Source organism: Eubalaena glacialis, chromosome 6 (genome assembly GCF_028564815.1).
Source record: "Eubalaena glacialis isolate mEubGla1 chromosome 6, mEubGla1.1.hap2.+ XY, whole genome shotgun sequence".
Classification (NCBI taxonomy): Eukaryota; Metazoa; Chordata; class Mammalia; order Artiodactyla; family Balaenidae; genus Eubalaena; species Eubalaena glacialis.
In genome coordinates, this window is record NC_083721.1 from 110,887,236 (window position 1) to 110,912,219 (window position 24,984).

The 24,984-nt window shown below is 43.5% G+C and overlaps 1 protein-coding gene across 1 annotated transcript in view; it reads left to right on the forward strand.

Moving 5' to 3' along the window:
• Positions 1 to 2,203: 2,203 nt before the first annotated feature.
• Positions 2,204 to 24,984, forward strand: part of RARRES1 (retinoic acid receptor responder 1) — a 47,260-nt gene continuing 24,479 nt past the window's right edge. Inside the window, 1 exon segment of the mRNA XM_061193500.1 lies at positions 2,204 to 2,482. Coding sequence (XP_061049483.1) covers positions 2,204 to 2,482 — 279 coding nt within the window.

Below are 24,984 nucleotides of genomic sequence, written 5' to 3' on the forward strand. Positions count from 1 at the left end.
CCCTGGCAACCTACTCTGTGCTACCTGCCTTTGGTTGCAGCATGTGACGATGTGGTGTCTGGAGCTGTGAGAGCCATTCTATAATTATGGAACTACTGGTCAGTCTATGGACAAAAAGCCAAACAGCTGAGGAGAGCTGTGTAGAAGGATGGAGAGAGCCTGAACCCTTCAAACCATCCCCGAGGCCTCCCACTCCACACCACTGCAGAGTCCACAACGTTAATCAGTTTTTCTGTTGTTTGCAGCTGAAAGCAGCCCAACACCCACTGGGGGTGAAGCACTGAAATAACATAAGGAATATTTAGTCTTTATAAGACCTAGAGGTGATAATTCTCAAGAAACCTACCACTATTACCCCTTGGAGGGGAAGATGACTGAGTTCTGGGAAGATAATTATCTGCGTTAGACGGCCTCTGAAGGCCAGAAACAGAACCTCCAGCTTCAAGGAACATAATAAATAAGCTCCAGGATCAGCTGATTTGGGTGCTCAACAATGTCATCAGGAACCCAGTCTCCTCCCCTCTCTCTGCTCAGCCATCCTTCAGATGGGCTTCATCCCCAGGCTGTTAGCAAGATAGGGGCATACTTCCACGCGGCACACCCAGACACAACAAGGGCCTACCAAGTCCTGCATGCTCTGCCCCCTCTCCATTATCCCTCAGACTTCGCACCCTGATACTCTCCTCCTTGTCCTCTCCCTCCAGCTGCACTTGCTTGCTCTTCTTCAAACATGCCGGTGGACTCCTGCCTCAGGGCCTCTGCACTTGCTGTTCCCTCCACCTACAGTGCTCTTCCCATACATGTCCATCTGGCTCCCTCATCTCCTTCAGGTCCTAAGTATCACCTTCCCAATGAGGCCTGCCTTGACCACACTATTTAAAATTACAACCAACTCCCCATCCCCTTTCAGGCTTAATTTTTCTCCAGCATGTAACTGCATCCAACATAGGGTTAATTCCTTTGCCTCTCTGATTGTCTGGGCTCCCCTTGCCTAGAAGGTGTGCTCCAGGAGTACGGAGATGCTTATCTGATTACCCTCTCTTCACTTCCCCCAGGGCCTAGCAGAGTATGTGTCCCATAAATTTCTGTAGAAGAAAAGACAGACAAGAGATGGACAACGTCCAGAGGAAGAAGTGGGGGAGGGGGGATGTTTTCAGAGATGGTGCCCCCATCGCATCACCCTCCAGGCTTCCCCCGGCATATCTCATCCAGAATCGCGCATGCGGGGCCTCAACCAGTCACTGGCAAAGAGAAGGGACTTCCTTTAGCTCCACAGTGGGGCTGGGGTCAGCGTGTTGGCGAGAGGTGGACCCCTGAACAAAATAAAGAGAGGTGGGAAAAAGGATGAGGGAAAAAGTGCATCTACTTCCTGGTTCTCCTGGGCTTTCCCTCTGTGGCCTAAAAACAATGGCCATCTCACCCCTTCATGCCACGTGTCTAAAAAGAGTTGTCAACCCTCACTGCTTCCACTGCCCTACAGCCCGATCCATGCCTCACTTCCCTGGAATCTGGCTTCCACGCCCATCTGTGCCGCACCCGGGTTATCAATGTTTCTAAGTCCACTGGGGCCTCTGGGGCCTTATCTGGCTCTGCCCTGCTGACCACGGCAGCCTCCTCTCCAGCCCCAGTTCTCTGGCGACCTGTCTCACTTCCAAGGTCATTGTGCTATAAGGACCCCCATCAATGCCGGCTGCGTCCCGCCCCCTTCTCCACCCGTTTCCAATTTCATCTTCTGGGAAATGAGCTCCAAGCCTTGGAGAACTGAAGCAGGTTTGCTCTGAAACCCTAAGGGCTTCGAAATCACAGCAGCCTCAGGGGAGAGAAACCAGGTCCCCAAGCTGGGTTGGGGGCGCGGGGTGGCGCCAACCCGGCCGTTCTCCCTTGGGGGAGGAGTCTCCACTGCCCCCCTCGTCCCCCTGCCCGCGCGGCCCCGGCCAGATACCCCGGCCCCGCGCCGCGGAGGCGCCGCCGCGTCCGCCGCGTACGGAGCCGGGGCAGCGGGAGCCCAAGCGGCGTGGGGCGGGGCGGAGGGGCCCAGGGGCTTCGGGAAGCGCCGAGAGGGCGCGGCCGAGGGGGACCCGGACTCCTTCCAGCCGGCCGCCCCGGGGGCGGAGGGGAGGGGCCCGCGCGGCCTTATTGCCTCGAGCGCCGGCGCAGCCCGCTCGAAGCCCTGACCCGTCGAGCGTCGCGCCAGCCCGCGCCCATGCAGCTCCGCCGGCAACCGCTTCCTGCGCCCCGGCCGGGGGACCCGTACCCCGCCGCCCCGCTGCTCGCGCTGCTCCTGCTGCTCGCCCTCCAGGGGGCGGCGGCGGCGCCCGCGGGGTCCGGGGAGCCCGAGGACTCCGGGTGGCGTCAGGACGCGGCGCTCCCGCGCGGGTTCCTGTCGCAGGCGGCGCGCGCGGCGCTGCACTTCTTCAACTTCCGCGCGAGCTCGCCCAGCGCCCTTCGAGTGCTGGCTGAGGTGCAGGAGGGCCGCGCGTGGGTGAGTACCAGAGCGACACAGTGGGCGCGCGCGGGGACCGGCCGCGAGGCGCGTGGGTGGTGACGCCTGGGTACGCGCGCCTGTGCGCTCAGCGGCGGATCCGCGAGGGAGACTGTGATGCGCCAGGCGCCTGCGGGGATCCCGGCTCGCGCCTCGGCGCCGGGAACTGTTCAGGCGTGGAAAGGCCCGTCAGTGCGCGGAGTCCGCAGAAAGCTGGCTCGTTCTTTCTGGCATTTACGAGGCCATAAAGATTTTTTACAGGGCAGCTCCCATACCTGGGAAGGAGGTGCATGGGGAAACTGAGGAACAGGCCCAAAAGGCAAGGCTTGATCTTTTCTGCGACTACCCAGAGTTGGTTGCTATGGGGTGGTCACCGAGCATTAGTTCTGGGTGGGATTTCCAAAATCTAAGCCAGTTCCCAGGCCGAACCGCTGACGTTCCCTGGTTAATTGCAGGCCATCTTGCAAGGGCTTCCGGATAATATTGCAATTTACGCGTTGGCCTGGGCAAGAATCTTCGTAATCCTGGCGTCTGCTTTAATCTAATGAGAGTGAGTGAACCAGGCCTGTTTTGTAAGAACGTGGCAGCTCGTTCGGTTGCTGATTTCAAGGCACTGGCTGTAGGTACCATTTTGTGTCTGTGAAGCTACGTTGCTTTCTTCATCAAGGAGAAGATTACGAAAGTTACAGAACTACCCTAAGTCTGTCCCAAAAGTGACGATGCTTTTTCCAGTAATCCTCCAATATTCCACAAAGCCTGTAGACTCAGCCTTAAGGAATCTAGAGTTTAGTAAAGAGTATAAATAGAATTTTAAAGAGTGTCTGTAGGATTTTTCTTTAAGGCTGTTCTAGACGTGGTGTTAAGGGTGTGAGAAAGCCATTTGGAAGCTCGGCCTTGGTTCTTCAGACTTAACCCTACACCCAGCTTGTCTAGATTCATTGAATGGTGAAATAAAATTTTTCCTAAAAAAAGGCAACCTGTGCTTGTCACCTGTTCTAACAGACCTTGCTGTGTCAGGGAGGAAAAAGTTCAGTTTACCAGCCCAACAGAGAAGTGAGGGAACAGAGCTTGAGAACTTTCTATCAAAGTAAGGGAGTCGCCACCTCCCAGAGCCCAAAGAGGGCCCCCCCTGAATATTTCCTCCCTGGTTATCAGTGGGAAGGATTCCCTACAGAAAACTAAGCTCAGATTTCTAAAGTGCACCAGGAATTTTTCAGGTCCCAGGAATTTTTTTTTCTTCCTTCTAAGACCATAAAAAGAATTAAATAATAAAATAATTTGCATTTTCATGCATTTAGTTAACCCCTTATTGAAAAAATAAAATACTTGGCCTCTTTCATAAAATAAACTCAATCCAAGTGAGTTAAGAAAAACTTCCTGTCTTATCCACAGAGAGCTCAGTTACTGTTTTCATCTGTAATAATATAATCCTGAATTTTAAAGGGATCTCCTTTTTTGGCCTAAAAAAGCTGGGGGGGATAATCAATAAATTAGAGGCAGGTATGCATGAGAGGGAGGAGGAGTTAAGAAGTAGAAGAATCCAGGGCATTGACCCTAAGAAAAGATACCTTCCTCCATCATCTGGTTTACCTTTACATTTCCTCCCAAAGTGATTATAAATGTTTTAACATCAAGGAGCCAAGGAAGAGGACTTAGTGATTTTCAGGGCCAAGACTCTAGAGACTAAAGTGGTTTCAGTTTCTCCCTGGAATTCAGTGAAATGGCTTGATTGATTGAAACTGTTTGAATGAGGAGAACAGACACCACCTGCAAGGAGCCTTCAATGCAAGGAATTTCTGCTTCAATTACAAGAGCAGTTTGTAGCATTGATAAGAGGTGGAAAATGATAGACCCTCAAAACTCTTTATCCAATCAGTGCATTATTAGAGTGAGCACTGAGTTGCTGGACAATATCTGTCATTCCTCTAGGACTGACCCGGGGTTAGCAGGTGGCTGGGTGGGCGAGAGAAGTGTAGCTGATAGCATCCTTCTCCATCCTCGGGGTCAGTGCATCCCTTTGTATTACAGATGAGAGGCTGGGACCAAGTCAGGGTTTTTCAAACTAATGGCACACTATTGGGTTATGAAATGTATTTAGTGGTTGCAGTTTTTTGTTTGTTTGTTTTGTTTTAAATGAAATAGTTTGGAATACAAACTGTTTAGAGTGCATTGCAGAAGACAGGGTAAGTAGTGCCTCAAAATGTTGCAAACATATATGTATGAACTGGGTCATTATGAAGCATGCAGTTCTTGCTGTGTGTTTCAGCTGAAAAAATTTTGAAAGCCAGTGAACCAAATGATTTTTAAAACCTCTTCCAGCTCTGAAATTCCTTGATTCTAAGTGATTTTTCGGTTCTGCAACAAACCCTCATTTTAGGAACACTGTTGCCCTCTAGTGGTAAAATGCAGTAATAGCTGTGGTAGTAAATGCAAGGAAGTATTGAGAAGAAATCAGAGCTAGCTGGTGAGCTTGTGAGCATTCTGTTTTGTTTTGTTTACTAATTGTAAGGAGAGATCACAGACCATGACTTGTGTTCCCTCATTGCCCTTATCTGATGACCTCTCTTTCCTGACTATACACTACCCTTCCACGACCAGGAGGCTCCTATTTTTCTGATGCCTTAGGAACCAGAGCATGGAGGGGTGGTGTTGAGAGCTCCTATGCTACCCAGGGTATCCTAGATCAGCCCTGCTCCCGACGATCTGGGGCTGTCTCTTACACTGAGGCAAGTATCCTCTGGCCAGTCCTACGACAACTGGCCCCTGCCCCAAGCAGCCGGTGAGAGGCCAGCCCTTCCCTGGCATTTAGAGAGACTGGCGAGATCTTTGTGTGCACAAACTTCAGGAGAAAGGCAACCCATTTGAAATCAGCCCTTGCTTGGGGATTGCTCACAAGGACCAGGCCAGGACCAGTAGTTGGAAACATCAATAATTCAAACAATTGACCAAAGGTGGGGCAGGAGGGAGTTATGCCCAAACCTTAACTGCTTCAATCTAAATTAAAATCAGTAAATATAAAACTATCATCTGTCTTTTTGTGTAGGGCGAAGGCCATTAATTGGCACTCCTTGCAGGCTTTCTAGCAAGAAGACACACCCATAATGGGCATCTGTGATTTCCATTTTTGTTTACTTACAGTGGAGGGAGCACTTTCAAAGAATACAGTTCATGATCCTCTCCTTTTACTTTTTTTGACTTTTCTTGCCTATGACTCACCCATACCCAATTTACCAGCAAGAGTTTTAGAGACTTGACTTCATCAATTCTTTCTACTGCATTTAACTTGGATTTTGTGGACATGACATCTTTTTTTGTGGCCCCTCCTCACCAGAACATTTAGTTATGCAGCTAGGTAATGAGTACACCTGGCATAGGTAAGTTTGGGAGCAAAACAGCTGACTTCTGGTGAGCATCCGGCCGCCCCAGCACTGGTGGGCTGGGCTGCTGTTCCCCGCCCCCGCGGGCCCGGGTGTGTCTGAAGGCGGAACAGAGCCGGTCTGCTGAGCCACAAGGCAGCTGGGAGAGCACCTAGTCTACTAAGAAAAAGCTTCTTCTTTTATCCCTTTTCAATCTGTGAAGCACTTTAATACAGCACAATTCATCTAATTACTGCTCTCCTTGAAGGCCTCTCTCCATTAATGTCAACAATTTAGAGGTGATGGTTCACAAGAATAGGAAAGCAATACATCAAGCAGACCATAGAAATGAAAACTGGAGACTGAAGAAGGCCGCAATGAATATGGAGGGGAAAGATAAGTAATAAAACCCTTAAGTGAAAGAATCTCTGCTTTCATGCAAGCAAGGCTCCTAAGTGCTTTTACAGCCCTCATGAAAGAACAGTAGGGGGTGGCTATTGGCAGGATGCAGGTGGCGCTCCTCAGCGCCCTCTGCCGTGAGGATGAAACATAACAATCCTGAAAGCACAGAACCGAGGCCCAAACCTGCCCTCCTTTCTGGGCACTGCCACTGCTGAAATGGCACAGGTGCCCCCAATGGCTCCGCCCACCTCCCACCGCGGCGCCCACCTGGTCTAAAGGCTCTGATTGCAGAGTCTGGGTCCAGCATGGGGTGGGAAAGGCCACTGGCCCTGAGGGTAAACTTAGCCCTTGGCCTTCCTGGCGCGTGTCCCGCAGTCGCTCAAGCCAGCTGCACGTGGATGAGCAAACGCTTTTAACCAGCTTGTAAGAAGTTGTTTTTGAACCGCACACATTTTTTTTTTACCAGCCCACAACATTTCCACTTGTCTTGCCACACGGGGAGTCATAGCCAAGGGTGTGTGTGATCATGGAACATTAGTAGTGATCCCAAATAAAGACCACCATTGGTGGGTTGTGAATTTAACCATCAGGAGTGTGGCTTGGCTGCACACTCTTCCTTGAACGGCCTCGGTGGTTATAGCCCTAAGATGACTAATCTTAATGAGACGAGGAATGTTAAATCCACACACATATACACACACACATGCACACACACAGCCTCCCAGATCCAACCTGACCCTTGATCTCAATTCATCGGCATGAATCACCCTAGAGATTTATTCACACTTTTGCAGCCATGGTATTTATTTGCCTTTGTGATGGCCCCTCAGTTGAAGAGGTTTGCACAGAGCTGGTCCCACAGTAGCAATAGCTGTTCCCCACTCTGGGTTACTTCTTAGGATCGTTCAAGACGCCTCTAGCCAGTAAAGTCGAGTTATGAAAGAGTCTTGTACCATAGCTGTGTACGAGATGTATATGAATCCACAATGGCCCCAAGAGGAGGTGCCAACACAGAACACTATGTGGAGGATCACAGGTAATTTTGTATCTGTATTAGTTTCACTGCTGTAACAAATGACCACAGACTTTGTAGGAAAAAAAAAACAACTCCCACAAATTTATTCTCTTACAATTCTGGAGGTCAGGAGTCTGAAATAGGTCTCACTGGGCTAAGATTAAGGTGTTGAAAGGGCTGCATCCTTTCAGAAGATTCTAGGGGAGAATCCATTTCCTTGCCTCTTCCAGCTTCTAAAGGCCGACCGTACTCCTTGGCTTGCCCTCCATCTTCCATCTTCACAGCCAGCAGGTATCATCTCCTGAATATAACACTACTCTCCCTTATAAGGACCCATGTAAGTACACTGGGCCCACCTGGATAATCCAGGATACTCTGTCCAACTCAAGATCCTTAACCCAATCATATTGGCCAAATCTCTTTTGCCTTGTAAACATGTTCACAGATTCCAGAGATTAGGATGTGGACATCTCTGGGGGCCATTACTCAGCCTAATACACCCAGCTTCCGGGTGGCTGCGAGCTCATGCAAGTGTTTACCACACTGCCGGACACGTGACTCTACCCAGGAGATGGCAGCTCTGGCTGATCTCTGCAGCCTTGGTAACCTCGTCACCCCCAAACACACCCACCCTCCACACCCCGTGTTGGTACTTGACTGTAGGCTGCTTTGTTCTCTTGCCCTGCATGTGTGTCTGCTTCCACAGGGTGGAAGGCCTCCCTTTATCTCCACTGTCCTAGCATAGGGACCTGCTAAAGACAAATATTAAATATTAGATGAAAACAAAGGTAGCTGGACAGGTGCTGGGACCACTGGGCATCAGGAACAGGAGGCTGGGCCAGGCCCCGACCCATTCCCAGCCCTCCTACAGGAGGAGGGAGATCGAATACCTCAAATCTCTTACAACCAGCCTTTTCTAATTTTCTGAGCCCCACCTTGAGCTAGAGGGGAAGCGGAGGGGAACACTGCCTCTGGCCACTTCTACCCTGGCTCCTTTGGAAGAAGGGTCAAGAACTCGTACTCAGAGTTGGCCAGATAGATTAACACACAGTATTCTGTCTCTTTCTCTCCACTACTCCTTAGCCTGATGAAGTGTCCAGTGCAAAGATCTCCTTGGACCCCACAGGATGGGGCCTGATCTGGAGGTCATTGACTTTTGTTCTGTAAACTGCAATCGCCTTATCTGGCATTGCCCGAGAGAAGGAAAATGCAATGAGATAATTCCAGGGTATAATGTAATATGCTGATGTTCTCTCTGTCCAGAACATAAGAGCAGCATAGCAATTTTTGTCCACAGATGAGTTGTTTACTTGTCTCCAACTAAGCCTGACTCATAAAACTAACCTTATAAAATGAAGAAGTTTGCTTTTCCTGGAATGGCGTGACATTTATGTTTTCTTACCAAATGTGAAGGCTGGAGGGGACATTTAGAAGCCGAGTCTGTTAGGCCAGTGAGGCCCACTGTGTGCCCGAGGGGAGATTAGCACCACCATTTGAGCTCTTGACAGCTGGTCTGTCCCCACTGCCCACCCCCTCAATGTGGAAACATGAAGTTTAAGGCTGTCACCACCGGCTCTGAGGTCACATGAAGGAACCATGCCTAGGAACCAGTGGCAGAGAGAAAAAACAAGAGACAGGCTTCCCCCAAAGCACAGGGTTTTCTTTTTCTTTTTTTTTTTTGCACTGTGGGGCATGTGGGATCTTAGTTCCCCAACCAGGGGTCAAACCCACACACCCCTTGCAGTGGAAGCGCAGAGTCCTAACCACTGGACTGCCAGGGAATTCCCAAGGGTTTTCTTTCTGTAAATGAGCTTTGGGCAGAATATCTTTGGATAAAATAAAATAAAAATAAATAAAATAAAAAATAAATAAAATAAAATCCCTTAAGAGACCTTCTCTAATCTGGCCCCATCCACCATGGTAACCTCCACTCCAAGTATCCCCGCTATTAACTTGCTAATCTCCCCAGCCTGGCTGCTCACCTGTCTTCCTGAGTGTCCTTGCCCTCTCTCTCCCCAGTTGTCTCCAGCCTAGTCCTCCTGGAGATTCCCTCTCCTGCGCTGCACTGGCTCAAGTTCCCACTTAAACCCTGCCTGAAAGAGTGCATCCAGGGACTCCTTCCAGAGTCTCAGATCATCGTCACTTCCATACTGTTGTGGATTGTTGTGTCCTCAAAAAAAGACACATTGAAGTCCTAACTCCCTGTACCTGTGTTTATGACCTTACTTGGAAATAGAGCCTTTGCAAATGTAATCAAGTTAAGATAAGGCTATACTGGGTTAGCATGGGCCCTAAATCCAATGATTGATGTCCTTATAAGAAGGTCATGTGAGGGCCTCCCTGGTGGCACAGTGGTTAAGAATCTGCCTGCCGGTGTGGGGAACACGGGTTCGAGCCATGGTCCGGGAAGATCCCGCATGCCGCAGAGCAACTGAGCCAGTGCACCACATCTACTGAGCCTCCACTCTGGAGCCCGCGAGCCACAACTATTGAAGCCCACGAGCCACAACTATTGAAGCCCGCAAGCCGCAGCTACTGAAGCCCGCACGCCTAGAGCCCATGCTCTGCAGCAAGAGAAGCCACTGCAATGAGAAGCTCACGCATCACAACGAAGAATAGCCCCCGCTCGCCGCAACTAGAGAAAGCCTGTAGGCAGCAACGAAGACCCAACACAGCCAAAAAAATAATAAATAAATTAAATAAATAAATTTATTAAAAAAAAAAGAAGGTCATGTGAAGATACAGAGAGAAGAATGCCATTTAAAGACAGAGGCAGAGACTGGAGTGATACAGCTCCAAGCCAAGGAAGGCAAGGATTGACGGCCACCACCAGAAGCTCGGAAGAGGAAAGGAGGGATTCTATCCAGAGCCTCAGAGGGAGGCCAGCCATGACAACACCTTAATTTTGGACTTTTGGCCTTCAGAACTGTGAAAGAATCGATATCTGTTGTGTTAAGGTACCCAGTTTATGGTACTTTGTTATGGCCACCCTAGGAAATGGATACACATTCCCTGCCCGGCTGTCTCCCTTCCAGAAGGTCTGCGTGGTCTTGTCTACAGGAACTGTGGTTTTAAGCACAGTCCAACTCTCTCAATTCCTCTCTCTCTCCCCCTCCCTCTCTCACACTTCACGCCCGCACACACACTCACACTTCCCACACACACACCAGGCAGCTTTCTTTCCGCCCTCTCTTAAAGGGATTGACTGGGTCTGTTTGTATGACCTCTGTGCTGTATAAGGGGAGAGCAGGGGTCTGGAGCCAGGCTTCGCTACTTACTGGCTCTGTGACTTTGGACAATTCCTTAACTTTGGGCAAGTGCCTCAGTTTCTTCATCTTTAAAATGGGGATAAGATCAGTATTTACCTCAAAGGACTCTTGTGCTGTGATAAGTAGTTCCTGGGCACTGTGTTAAACCACATGAAGCATGTAGTGAGAGCTCAATATATATATATAACATATATATTATAGTTTTTATCATGATTCTACCCAGTGGCTAGCAGAATGCTTTATACACAAGTGCTGAATAAATGCTTGACACTGATTAGATAGGGATTTGAGGAACATTTTATTTTGACTCCCCCCAAAAAAAATCTAGTGAGATGAGTTTGTCCTATGAAGGCATTCTATGGTACACTTTCTTAAACAGGACTTTAAAAGTGGCCTGTTTCCCTTCCAACTGATTGCAAGGGAAGCCCCAAATCAAAGTGCTGATCACTCTCCTAAAGAGCCTGTCCTGAGGCAGGGCGCCTGCCTGGGGCTACCCTTCCTCATGGCCTTTGGGGACAAAAACCAAGGAACCTACAAAATCAACCAAACACACACAAAACAGGTTAGAACATAAACCACATCATTGGTGGTCCGTGACTGTAAAGCATTTAGTTCTAGGCTACAGTACATAAGTCCTCTTTTACACGTAATTAAAAAGAAATCTGTAGCAAAGGGCTACTAATTCATTCCTTCAGGTTATACAGCCATATAGTAATCTGCTTTGTTTGCCAACTTTTTCTTTACATAAAAAGCTTTATTCTGGAAAAGATTAGAGCAAGGTGCTGTGCTCCTGGCTGTGCTTGGAGAGGGATGTGAACTTCCTAATCTGTTTGGCACGTGGACAGTTTTGGCAGCGTGGGGATGGGAGGAGCAGAGCCCCATGATCCGCTCCGTGGAAACACTCCTCACGTCAGGAAAGCCAGACCTGCCTGTCACCTTCCCTGCGACAGCCTTGGCTCTTTAAAAAATGTCTGTTTAGCTTTTCAAAAAATGTCTTTAAGTGAATGGATTAGCTTTGCATCATCTGGCCGTCACAACACATGTTGTAAGCACAGAGGGAGGACCACCTGACCTTGAGAGTTTGGCTTTGGCTCTGTCCCAGGTACGGAGCTTCTAGATTCAAAACCACTATAGTGAGCAGTTTACCTCACTCTGCAAATCTGATCACACCAACAACATGAGGGACAAAAACACAAGTTTAAGATACGGGGTGAGGACATCCATACCGAGTTACTTCGGACTTAACGTTTTTTAAATGACTTTCTATCTTGTTAAAAGCCCATTCATGCATTTGTTGGTTCCAGGTACAAAGCTGAGGGAATAACACCCTCATTACCTTTGCTTCGTGGAGACCCCTCTCTGATGGCTGTTTATTCTCTTTTATCCCCTTTCCCATTGTCGACTGAAAAAAAAATGCACAACCTAAAAGTTGAGAGTTATGTTTTATTCGGTGAACTTCCTGAGGACTATAGCCCAGGATACAGCCTCTCAGATAGCTCTGAGGAACCACTCCAAAGAGGTAAGGGAGGTGCCAGGATATGTAGGAGTTTTTGCTGGAAAAAAAACAAAAACAAAACAAAACAACATGTAGTTCAACATCAAAAGATTACTGCTAATCACAAAAACATCTCAAGTTAGTGATTTTAGTGCTTTTCTATGTATGGGAAGATGCAAGAGTCTGGGCTCATGTAAATCATTCCTTTGATAAGCATCTTAAATATATAGGGCCAGTATCCTGTGTTTCTCCATCCTGAATTCCCCTCAGGGCGCACTTTCGGGGTTTTAAGCCTGCAACATCCTTTGTTTACTGAAATGGCAGGCGACATTCTTTGTCCCCAGTGCCTCTTCTTGGTCATAAATTTGACCAACATTTGGGAGGCATTTCATGACCAATTTTGTCCCATGGCTCTAGGAAAGCTCATTCCTAGATCAGGTGAGGATTCTGTTGATAGGCCACTCAATGTGCTAAGTTTTTTGGATTAGGCCCTGTTGATAATCTAAAATTCTCTGGATTGCCTGTTCTACTAGTCTGTTATGATCCAGGAAATGTTTTCTCTTGTTGCTTCTTCCCATATCTACAGTTGCATTATTACAATTATTCTACGTAGAGTTATATATGTGATTGATTGCCTCAAGACATTTAGCCATCATTAGTTTTGTTGGAGGCCTGGTTACACATTGGGTAATGCAAGAGACAGTAATCTCATAAAATAGACAGGATGTAAATAATACACCTGTAATGTTAATAAAGTACAGCAGAGAAAGGCACAAGCCATAAATAATTTGAAAACAACAAGAGAACAAATTAAAACAATGATTAGTATAACTAGTTGTAATCTGGTCTCAATAAGCCATCAAATCCACAGGGGAGCCAGCTGGATAAGCCAAATTCTGGAAGGATCATGTAGAGAGAAAAAGGTAAATGTTTCATCTTTGTTTACAAAGGTACGCTTTATCAGCTTGTTGTAGATCAAAATTAGCGTAAAGGGAAAGATTTTCTGGAAAAAAAGATTAAAAGCCAGTATATTTCAGGAAAAAATCATAAAATTATAAATCATATTTATCAGTTCATTCAGTCCCATGTAATTAATTACAGTTGATCTGGATGAAGTCATCAGGTTTTCCGTTAGGGTTTTGTAACTTCTTACTGAGTTCAGTGGTATGATCTAAAAGTTATCAGAAACAAATTTGTCAAAAGTCTTTTTTATGAATCCTCTTGAGAATCTTCATTTTATAAAAGCATCAGAGTAAAATAGTGATTGTCTATAAATGACAAAAGACTTAAAATGGCATGGTTAAAGATCTGTTTACAGTGTAACTGACAAGAAACTTGGTTATTTCTGTGTCATATGACATTTTAAGATAACAACTAGAATTATAACTGATAACATTATATCAGGACATATCAGATTTTTAGGAATTCCATATAAGTTTTGGAATATCTATATTAATGACATTTACTCACAAAATAAGAAGGTTTTATCACACTTATTTGACAATGTTTCCCATGTAATTTAACATGCCAAATAAACCTAATTAGTTTAATATCTCTCCTTGGGATGTTTCAGGGGTCCTTTGAAGCATCCCAAAGTTAGCTGGAAAGTCAAAAGAATCTTAATTAGAATTTGATATTTGGGAAGTTTGTTATAAAAAAAAAAAGTCAAGTTTTTAAAACACTTGGTCAAATAGGATCATAGGTCACTGTGAAGCAATAGTTATTCACTCAACCAAAGTGACAATAAAAGATTTTTAAGGCAAATAACAGATCATTTAGAAGGCAAAGAAACTCACAATCTGTTACCAAAAGTATTTAGTTCAACATTCCAAGAAAACTCTGTTCTCTTAACAGAGAGAGAAAACCAAACTCCAGTCCTGCACCAGCCCACCCTGAACAAAATTCACTTACCTAATTAAATTCAATCCAAACCCAGCCTGACCATGCATGGAACAACTTTTTCAGAGCTGTCTTTCTACAAACCTTTCACACTTTCTATATCCATTTTAGTTTGTCCCTTATTTTTCCGCCCAGAGACAACCAGCTCTAGGACAAAATCTCTCTTTTCCCTTAACAAAATGTACTTCCACTCCTCATACCTTCTTTTGCCAAAAACACTCATCCTACTTTCCTTGCATACTAGATCATGTGAACCTGGAATTCATTCTGGCCAGTTTCCTTTATACTTGGAAATATTTAATTTGTAAGTGCTTACTATTTAGTCAATTAAATAGAGCTCTTTTATAAGTTTAATTTTGATAATATTTTCCAGAGGTAAAAACACCTATATGTATAATGTACACACTGACATAAACAAACAAAAATAGAGATCTCATAGCTTCACTTTAACACTTAGTTTTGAATCAGGTATTACGATATAAACTTACTAGTTTATAAATAAGTTGGAATAAGTCAACTTTATTTTCTCAGATGACCAAGACTTTACTATTGATATTTGTGGAAAAGACTTCTAAGATTTGTATTTGTTCTTGATAATCCCCTAAGGAAGCTGTGAATTAGATTTTGAGCGAGAGAGCCTTTCCAATGGTTTGAGTTTTAAAAGGCCATTTCTTTCCTTTTTTTTTTTTATTTGTATCAGGTTTTACCTGATTAAGTGAATTAGGCTCAGTCTCAGGTCATTGTAGCTGTTTCTACATTTCTGATTTGTAGAGACTTGAAACCAGACAGTTGCTTTTAATTCCCCAGAGAACAGATCTGCTGCCTAAATTATACTAAAAGATTGATTTGTCCAACAACATTTTCTTTAAGTTGCTTTTTTTATATCAGTGAGAAGATTTCCAACTAAACTGAAATTCAAGAGTTCTATGTCCTAGAATTTTAAGCTTTTATTTATCATGCTTTCAAAAGTTTGCATAAGGGATTCAACAAAGGCCCTCTTTCTGAGTGCACAGGTTAAACCCAGAGCAAGAATCTCTATTATTGTTTTTATTGGCCCCTGAATATTAGCACTCAGTTTTTATTTCATATTGTGTGGTCTCAGGTAACCCTGTTGGTTTCTTTTAGTATGTTTAACTAATATTGTCTGAGGGGCAGATTTATATGCCCTGTCTTATACCAGGAAGGGGGAGACATAGTGTCTGTCTTACAGTATAATTAGGGAAAAGAGATGTAACCATCTTATAAAGCCCATTTAAACATACCAATTTATGTAAGCTTTCATCTCAATTCTATCAACTTTTATACCTTTAACTTTAGTTTCCATTAGGACCCCATCAATTAGTCTTGGTCTTACAAGGAGTCTTAGATGCTTTTCTTTTTTTTAATCTCCTAACCATTTAATCTATTTTTGTATAAAAGGCTCTGGGGTCCCCAGTGAAGGGCTGAGCTGAGAGATTCAGGCCCTTTTGTCAATCTTTTAACTTGATTAATTGGCCTAACTGTTGCCCCAAGCAATTGCTGGTCAGGTATCTCAATGTAATTCCGCCCCCACACCCAGCCTTTATATATATAACTGGGGTAAACAAAGCAGACTTGTTTGGGGCCTTTTTTTTTTTTTTTTTTAAAGTACAAACATATTATTTTTTTAATTAATTTATTTATTTATGGCTGTGTTGCGTCTTCGTTTCTGTGCGAGGGCTTTCTCTAGTTGTGGCAAGCGGGGGCCACTCTTCATCGCGGTGCGCGGGCCTCTCACTATCGCGGCCTCTCTTGTTGCGGAGCACAGGCTCCAGACGCGCAGGCTCAGTAATCGTGGCTCACGGGCCCAGTTGCTCTGCGGCATGTGGGATCTTCCCAGACCAGGGCTCGAACCCGTGCCCCCTGCATTGGCAGGCAGATTCTCAACCACTGCGCCACCAGGGAAGCCCTGTTTGGGGCCTTTTATTTTGGGGACCAATAGGGGTCCCTTTAACCTACCCAACCTTAGGTAGTGTTGTATCAAAACCTTTTGTTTTAATCCCATTAACGTCTGTTTTATTTGTCCCATTTCTTAATAACCATCTAAAGATTTTTATCCTTTTGGGAGGAGTCCCTTTAAAATTTCCACCTTGTTGGGAAGAAGTCTCTAGACTTTCCCCTCGGTTTTTTCTCCCTCCCTCCCCATTAATCAACCTAATTTACATTAATTAACCTAATGTTTTTATTAGGATTTGTAAGACCCACTGAGGGGAAGCAAAGGCCACAAATAAGACTTCCCAAACTGGTTTTTTGTTTGTTTTAAACTAAGGGAGTGGGACTTCCCTGGTGGCACAGTGGTTAAGAATCTGCCTGCCAATGCAGGGGACATGGGTTCAATCCCTTGTCCAGGAAGATCCCACATGCCATGGAGCAACTAAGCCCGTGTGCCACAACTACTGAGCCTGCGCTCTAGAGCCTGCGAGCCACAACTACTGAGCCTGCAAGCCACAACTACTGAGCCCACGTGCCACAACTACTGAAGCCCGCATGCTCTAGGGCCTGCGTGCTGCAACTACTGAAGCCCGCGTGCCTAGAGCCCGTGCTCTGCAACAACAGAAGCCACTGCAATGAGAAGCCTGCACACCGCAACGAAGAGGAGCCCCCGCTCACCACAACTAGAGAAAGCCTGTGTGCAGCAATGAAGACCCAATGCAGCCAAAAATTAAAAAAAATTAAAAAAAATTAAACTAAAGGGGTTCTTTTGATTAGCCATTTTATATATACATATACCTATACATCTCCACCTTCTGATTTGTTTTTTTTATAGGTGCCAATAAACAACTATATAATAAGAGCTCTCTAAAAATTTACCAATTTTGAAGTTTCTCCAATTTAAATGATCCATCATCTGGCCATTAACAAGATATATCTTAATAGTGACTCAAACTAGGAAGATGAAAGAGGCATCCCCACAAGAGAGTGCAAAGCCTACACAAGATATAGAAAGTTTACTCCTGGGAATCCCCTGGCAGTCCAGTGGCTGGGACTTGGCTCTTTCACTGCGGGTGCCCGGGTTCAATTCCTGGTCAGGGAACTAAGATGCCACAGCTGTGCAGTGCAGCCAAAAAAAAAGAGAAAACTTTACTCCCCAAAATAGTCAAAGAAGGTAAAGACCTTTGTTGCACAGGTTAAGATGACAAAGCCCCTGAGAGTTGGTACAGCCAGACAAAATGACTTCTCAGAATCCCAGCCTATTCCACCAACTGCCAAATGTGCACCATATGTGTACTTTCCGGTCATATGGTAGTTCTATTTTTAGTTTTCTAAGGAACCTCCATACTGTTCTCCATAGTGGCTGTATCAATTTACATTCCCACCAACAGTGCAAGAGGGTTCCCTTTTCTCCACACCCTCTCCAGCATTTGTTGTTTGTAGATTTTTTGATGATGCCATGCTGACCGGTGTAAGGTGATACTTCATTGTAGTTTTGGTTTGCATTTCTCAAATAATTAGTGATGTTGAGCTCTTTTCATGTGTTTGTTGGCCATCTGTATGTCTTCTTTGGAGAAATGTCTATTTAGGTCTTCCTCCCATTTTTTGATTGGGTTGTTTGGTTTTTTTGATATTGAGCTGCATGAGCTGTTTGTATATTTTGGAGATTAATCCCTTGTCAGTGGCTTCATTTGCAAATATTTTCTCCCATTCTGAGGGTTGTCTTTTCATTTTGTTTATGGTTTCCTTTGGTGTGCAAAAGCTTTGAGGTTTAATTAGGTCCCATTTATTTATTTTTGTTTTTATTTTCATTACTCTAGGAGGTGGGTCCAAAAAGATCTTGCTGTGATTTATGTCAAAGAGTGTTCTGCCTATGTTTTCCTCTAAGAGTTTTAGAGTGTCTGGCCTTACATTTAGGTCTTTAATCCATTTTGAGTTTATTTCTGTGTATGGTGTTAGGGAGTGTTCTAATTTCATTTTTTTACATGTAGCTGTCCAGTTTTCCCAGCACCACTTATTGAAGAGGCTGTCTTTTCTCCACTGTATATTTTTGCCTCCTGTGTCATAGATTAGGTGACCATAGGTGTGTGGGTTTATCTCTGGGTTTTCTATCCTGTTCCATTGATCTATATTTCTCTTTTTGTGCCAGTACCATACTGTCTTGATTACTGGAGATTTGTAGTATAGTCTGAAGTCAGGGAGCCTGATTCCTCCAGTTCCATTTTTCTTTCTCAAGATTGCTTTGGCTATTCTGGGTCTTTTGTGTTTCCATACAAATTGTAAAATTTTTTGTTCTAATTCTGTGAAAAATGGCCTTGGTAATTTGATAGGAATTGCATTGAATCTGTAGATTGCTTTGGGTAGCATAGTCATTTTCACAATATTGATTCTTCCAATCCAAGAACATGGTATATCTCCATCTGTTTGTGTCATCTTTGATTTCTTTCATCAGTGTCTTAGTTTTCTGCATACAGGTGTTTTGCCTCCTTAGGTAGGTTTATTCCTAGGTATTTTATTCTTTTTGTTACAATGGTAAATGGGATTGTTTCCTTTATTTCTTTCTGATCGCAAGAGATTTCTGTGTATTAGTTTTGTATCCTGCAACTTTACCAAATTCATTGATTAGTTCTAGTAGTTTTCTGGTGGCATCTTTAGGATTTTCTAGGTATAGTATCATGTCATCTGCAAACAGTGACAGTTTTAATTCTTCACTTCCAATTTGTATTCCTTTTATTTCTTTTTCTTCTCTGATTACCGTGGCTAGGACTTCCAAAACTATGTTAAATAAAAGTGGTGAGAGTGGACATCCTTGTCTTTTTCCTGATCTTAGAGGAAATGCTTTCAGTTTTTCACCATTGAGAATGATGTTTGCTGTGGGTTTGTCATATATGACCTTTATTATGTTGAGGTAGGTTCCCTCTATGCCCACTTTCTGGAGAGTTTTTATCATAAATTGGTGTTGAATTTTGTCAAAAGCTTTTTTCTGCATTTATTGAGATGATCATATGGTTTTTATTCTTCAATTTGTTAATATGGTGTATCACATTGATTGATTTGTGTATACTGAAGAATTCTTGCATCCCTGGGATAAATCCCACTTGATCATGGTGTATGATCCTCTTAATGTGTTGTTGGATTCTGTTTGCTAGTATTTTGTTGAGGATTTTTGCGTCTATGTTCATCAGTGATATTGGCCTGTAGTTTTCTTTTTTTGTGATATCTTTGTCTGGTTTTGGTATCAGGGTGATGGTGGCCTCGTAGAAAGAGCTTGGGAGTGTTCCTCCCTCTACAGTTTTTTGGAAGAGTTTGAGAAGGATGGGTGTTAGCTCTTCTCTAAATGTTTGATAGAATTCACCTGTGAAGCCATCTGGTCCTGGACTTCTGTTTGTTGGAAGATTTTTAATCACACTTTCAATTTCATTACTTGTGATTGGTCTGTTCATATTTTCTGTTTCTTCCTGGTTCAGTCTTGGAAGGTTATACCTTTCTAAGAATTTGTCCATATCTTGCAGATGTCCATTTTATTGGCATAGAGTTGCTTGTAGTAGTCTCTTAGGATGCTTTGTATTTCTGCAGTGTCTGTTGTAACTTCTCCTTTTTCATTTCTAATTTTATTGATTTGAGTCCTCTCCCTTTTTTTCTTGATGAGTCTGGCTAAGGGTTTATCAATATCATTTATCTTCTCAAAGAACCAGCGTTTAGTTTCATTGATCTTTACTGTTGTTTTCTTCCTTTCTATTTCACTTATTTCTGCTGTGATCTTTATGATGTCTTTCCTTCTACTAATTTTGGGTTTTGTTTGTTCTTCTTTCTCTAGTTGCTTTAGGTGTAAGGTTAGGTTGTTTATTTGAGATTTTTCTTGTTTCTTCAGGTTAGATTTTATTGCTATAAACTTCCCTCTTAGAACTGCTTTTGCTGCAGCCCATAGGTTTTGGGTCATAGGTTTTCGTTGTCATTTGTTTCTAGGTATTTTTTGATTTCCTCTTTGATTTCTTCAGTGATCCACTGGTTATTTAGTATCATACTGTTTAGCCTCCATGTGTTTGTGTTTTTTACAGTTTTTTTTTTTTCCTGTAATTGACTTCTAATCTCATAGCGTTGTGGTCAGAAAAGATGCTTGATATGATTTCAATTTTCTTAAATTTACCAAGGCTTGATTTGTGCCCCAACATGTGATCTGTCCTGGAGAATGTACCGTGTGCACTTGAGAAGAAAGTGTATTCTGTTGTTTTTGGATGGAATGTTCTATAAATATCAATTAAGTCAATTAAGTCTGGTCTAATATGTCATTTAAGGCTTGTGTTTCCTTATTGATTTTCTGTCTGGATGATTTGTCCATTGGTGTAAGTGGAGTGTTAAAGTCTCCCACTGTTTTTGTGTTACTATCAATTTCCCCTTTTATGGCTGTTAGCATTTGCCTTATGTATTGAGGTTCTCTTATGTTGGGTGCATAAATGTTTACAATTGCTATATATTCTTCTTGGATTGATCCCTTGATCATTATGTCCTCCCTTATCTCTTGTAATAGTCTTTATTTTAAAGTCTGTTTTATCTGATGAGTATTGCTACTCCAGCTTTCTTTTGATTTCCATTTGCATGGAATATTTTTTTCCATCCCCTCACTTTCAGTCTGTATTCAAGTTAATGAGTTTCGTGTTTTTCTATGTAGGGGAAGATGCAAGAGTCTGGGCTCACTGAAATTATTTCTTTGATATGCATCTTAACTATCTAGGGCCAGTATCCTGTTTTTCTCCATCCTGAATTCCCCTCAGGGTTGTACTGTAGGGGCTTTATTGCTGCAGTATCCTGTGTTTACTGAAATGGCAGGTGACATTCTTTGTCCACACCTTCATTCCATTGCCCTCCCATGGGCAACCACTTTGAAAAGGGCTGATGTATATTCTTCTGTCTGTAAGTGCTCTTATAAAAGATATTTTTGGTGTGTGTACAAATTTTTATTTAAACCATTTTTGTAAGTGGTATTTTGCCATGCGTTTTGTTGCTTCTGTTTGCACTCCCAGCCTTGAGGATCTCTCTTTGTTGCTGTACGTATGGCTAGCTGGCTACCTTTCCCTGCTGCACAGCAACCCCATTTTACCTGCCCGCCCCCAAGGGACACACACCAGATTGCCTCCCACTTCCCGCCACACAGATGATGCCTCAAGGAACATTCTCCCACAAGTCCCCTGTAACAGCATCACAGTTTCTCTGGGATACATACCCAGCAGTAGGTTATTGGATCATAAGGTGTGTGCAGTCTTGATTTGACCAAGTCAGCCAGACTGCCTTCCAGCTAGGCTGCACCAGGCTACCTCCCCCCAGCCATGTGGCAGGAAGGGGACCCCTTCCAGGGCAGTCGGCTCTTGTTCAACACTTGGAAATGAATTGTCATAGGAGACACACGTGCTGACGAAGCAAGAGACTTTATTGGGAAGGGGGGCCTCGGTGGAGAGCAGGAGGGTAAGGGAGCCCAGGAGAACTGCTCTGCCACGTGGCTCACAGTCTCAGGTTTTATGGTGATGGGGTTAGTTTCCGGGTTGTGTGTGGCCATTCGTTCTGACTCAGAGTCCTTCCTGGTGGCACGTGCATTGCTCAGCCAAGATGGATAACAGCGAGAAGGATTCTGGGAGGTTGGTAGGACATGTGGACTGGCATCTCCTCGCTCCTTTTGACCTTTCCCGAATTCTTCCGGTTGGTGGTGACTTGTTCTGTGTTCCTTACCAGGACCTCCTGTCGCAAGGTAACTCATGCAAATGGTTTCTGTGGTGCCTGGCCAGAGTGGGCGGTTTCAGTCAGTGGTTCCCCTATCAGCCATGAACCCCCCAAACCCGGCCAATGGGTTGGCCCTATGCATTTTCCCATTTATTGCCAATCTAACAGTTGTACAGTGGTCCCTCACTGCTTCTTTTTAAACATCTTTATTGAAGTATAATTGCTTTACAATGGTGTGTTAGCTTCTGCTTTATAACAAAGTGAATCAGTTATACATATACATATGTTCCCATATCTCTTCCCTCTTGCATCTCCCTCCCTCCCACCCTCCCTATCCCACCCCTCTAGGTGGTCACAAAGCACCGAGCTGATATCCCTGTGCTATGCGGCTGCTTCCCACTAGCTATCTGTTTTACATTTGGTAGTGTATATATGTCCATGCCACTCTCTCACCCTGTCACATCTCACCCCTCCCCCTCCCCATATCCTCAAGTCCATTCTCTAGTAGGTCTGTGTCTTTATTCCCATCTTGCCACTAGGTTCTTCATGACCTTTTTTTTCCCCCTTAGATTCCATATATATGTGTTAGCATACTGTATTTCTTTTTCTCTTTCTGACTTACTTCACTCTGTATGACAGACTCTAACTCCATCCACCTCATTACAAACACCTCCATTTCATTTCTTTTTATGGCTGAGTAATATTCCATTGTATATATGTGCCACATCTTCTTTATCCATTCATCCGATGATGGACACCTAGGTTGCTTCCATGTCCTGGCTATTGTAAACAGAGCTGCAATGAATATTTTGGTACATGACTCTTTCTGAATTATGGTTTTCTCAGGGTATATGCCCAGTAGTGGGATTGCTGGGTCATATGGTAGTTCTATTTTTAGTTTTTTAAGGAACCTCCATACTGTTCTCCATAGTGGCTGTATCAATTTACATTCCCACCAACAGTGCAAGAGTGTTCCCTTTTCTCCACACCCTCTCCAGCATTTATTGTTTCTAGATTTTTTGATGATGGCCATTCTGACCGGTGTGAGATGATACCTCATTGTAGTTTTGATTTGCATTTCTCTAATGATTAATGATGTTGAGCATTCTTTCATGTGTCTGTTGGCAATCTGTATATCTTCTTGGGAGAAATGTCTATTTAGGTCTTCTGCCCATTTTTGGATTGGGTTGTTTGTTTTTTTGTTATTGAGCTGCATGAGCTGCTTGTAAATCTTGGAGATTAATCCTTTGTCAGTTGCTTCATTTGCAAATATTTTCTCCCATTCTGAGGGTTGTCTTTTGGTCTTGTTTATGGTTTTCTTTGCTGTGCAAAAGCTTTTAAGTTTCATTAGGTCCCATTTGTTTATTTGTGTTTTTATTTCCATTTCTCTAGAACCTGGGTCAAAAAGGATCTTGCTGTGATTTATGTCATAGAGTGTTCTGCCTATGTTTTCCTCTAAGAGTTTGATAGTGTCTGGCCTTACACTTAGGTCTTTAATCCATTTTGAGTTTATTTTTGTGTATGGTGTCAGGGAGTGTTCTAATTTCATACTTTTACATGTACCTGTCCAATTTTCCCAGCACCACTTATTGAAGAGGCTGTCTTTTCTCCACTGTATATGCTTGCCTCCTTTATCAAAGATAAGGTGACCATATGTGCGTGGGCTTATCTCTGGGCTTTCTATCCTGTTCCATTGATCTATATTTCTGTTTTTGTGCCAGTACCAAACTGTCTTGATTACTGTAGCTTTGTAATATAGTCTGAAGTCAGGGAGCCTGATTCCTCCAGCTCCATTTTTCGTTCTCAAGATTGCTTTGGCTATTCGGGGTCTTTTGTGTTTCCATACAAATTGTGAAATTTTTTGTTCTAGTTCTGTGAAAAATGCCAGTGGTAGTTTGATAGGGATTGCATTGAATCTGTAGATTGCTTTGGGTAGCAGAGTCATTTTCACAATGTTGATTCTTCCAATCCAAGAACATGGTATATCTCTCCATCTATTTGTATCATCTTTAATTTCTTTCATCAGTGTCCTATAATTTTCTGCATACAGGTCTTTTGTCTCCTTAGGTAGGTTTATTCCTAGATATTTTATTCTTTTTGTTGCAATGGTAAACGGGAGTGTTTTCTTAATTTCACTTTCAGATTTTTCATCATTAGTATACAGGAATGCAAGAGATTTCTGTGCATTAATTTTGTATCCTGCTACTTTACCAAATTCATTGATTAGCTCTAGTAGTTTTCTGGTAGCATCTTTTGGATTCTTTATGTATAGTATCATGTCATCTGCAAACAGTGACAGCTTTACTTCTTCTTTTCTGATTTGGATTCCTTTTATTTCTTTTTCTTCTCTGATTGCTGTGGCTAACACTTCCAAAACTATGTTGAATAATAGTGGTGAGAGTGGGCAACCTTGTCTTGTTCCTGATCTTAGTGGAAATGGTTTCAGTTTTTCACCATTGAGGACAATGTTGGCTGTGGGTTTGTCATATACGGCCTTTATTATGTTGAGGAAAGTTCCCTCTATGCCTACTTTCTGCAGGACTTTTATCATAAATGGGTGTTGAATTTTGTCGAAAGCTTTCTCTGCATCTATTGAGATGATCATATGGTTTTTCTCCTTCAATTTATTAATATGATGTATCACGTTGATTGATTTGCGTATATTGAAGAATCCTTGCATTCCTGGAATAAACCCCACTTGATCATGGTGTATAATCCTTTTAATGTGCTGTTGGATTCTGTTTGCTAGTATTTTGTTGAGGATTTTTGCATCTATGTTCATCAGTGATATTGGCCTGTAGTTTTCTTTCTTTCTGACATCTTTGTCTGGTTTTGGTATCAGGGTGATGGTGGCCTCGTAGAATGAGTTGGGGAGTGTTCCTCCCTCTGCTATATTTTGGAAGAGTTTGAGAAGGATAGGTGTTAGCTCTTCTCTAAATGTTTGATAGAATTCGCCTGTGAAGCCATCTGGTCCTGGGCTTTTGTGTGTTGGAAGATTTTTAATCACAGTTTCAATTTCAGTGCTTGTGATTGGTCTGTTCATATTTTCTATTTCTTCCTGGTTCAGTCTTGGCAGGTTGTGCATTTCTAAGAATCTGTCCATTTCTTCCAGGTTGTCCATTTTATTGGCATAGAGTTGCTTGTAGTAATCTCTCATGATCCTTTGTATTTCTGCAGTGTCAGTGGTTACTTCTCCTTTTTCATTTCTAATTCTATTAATTTGAGTCTTCTCCCTTTTTCTCTTGATGAGTCTGGCTAATGGTTTATCAATTTTGTTTATGTTCTCAGAGAACCAGCTTTTAGTTTCATTGATTTTTGCTATTGTTTCCTTCATTTCTTTTTCATTTATTTCTGATCTGATCTTTATGATTTCTTTCCTTCTGCTAGCTTTGGGGTTTTTTTGT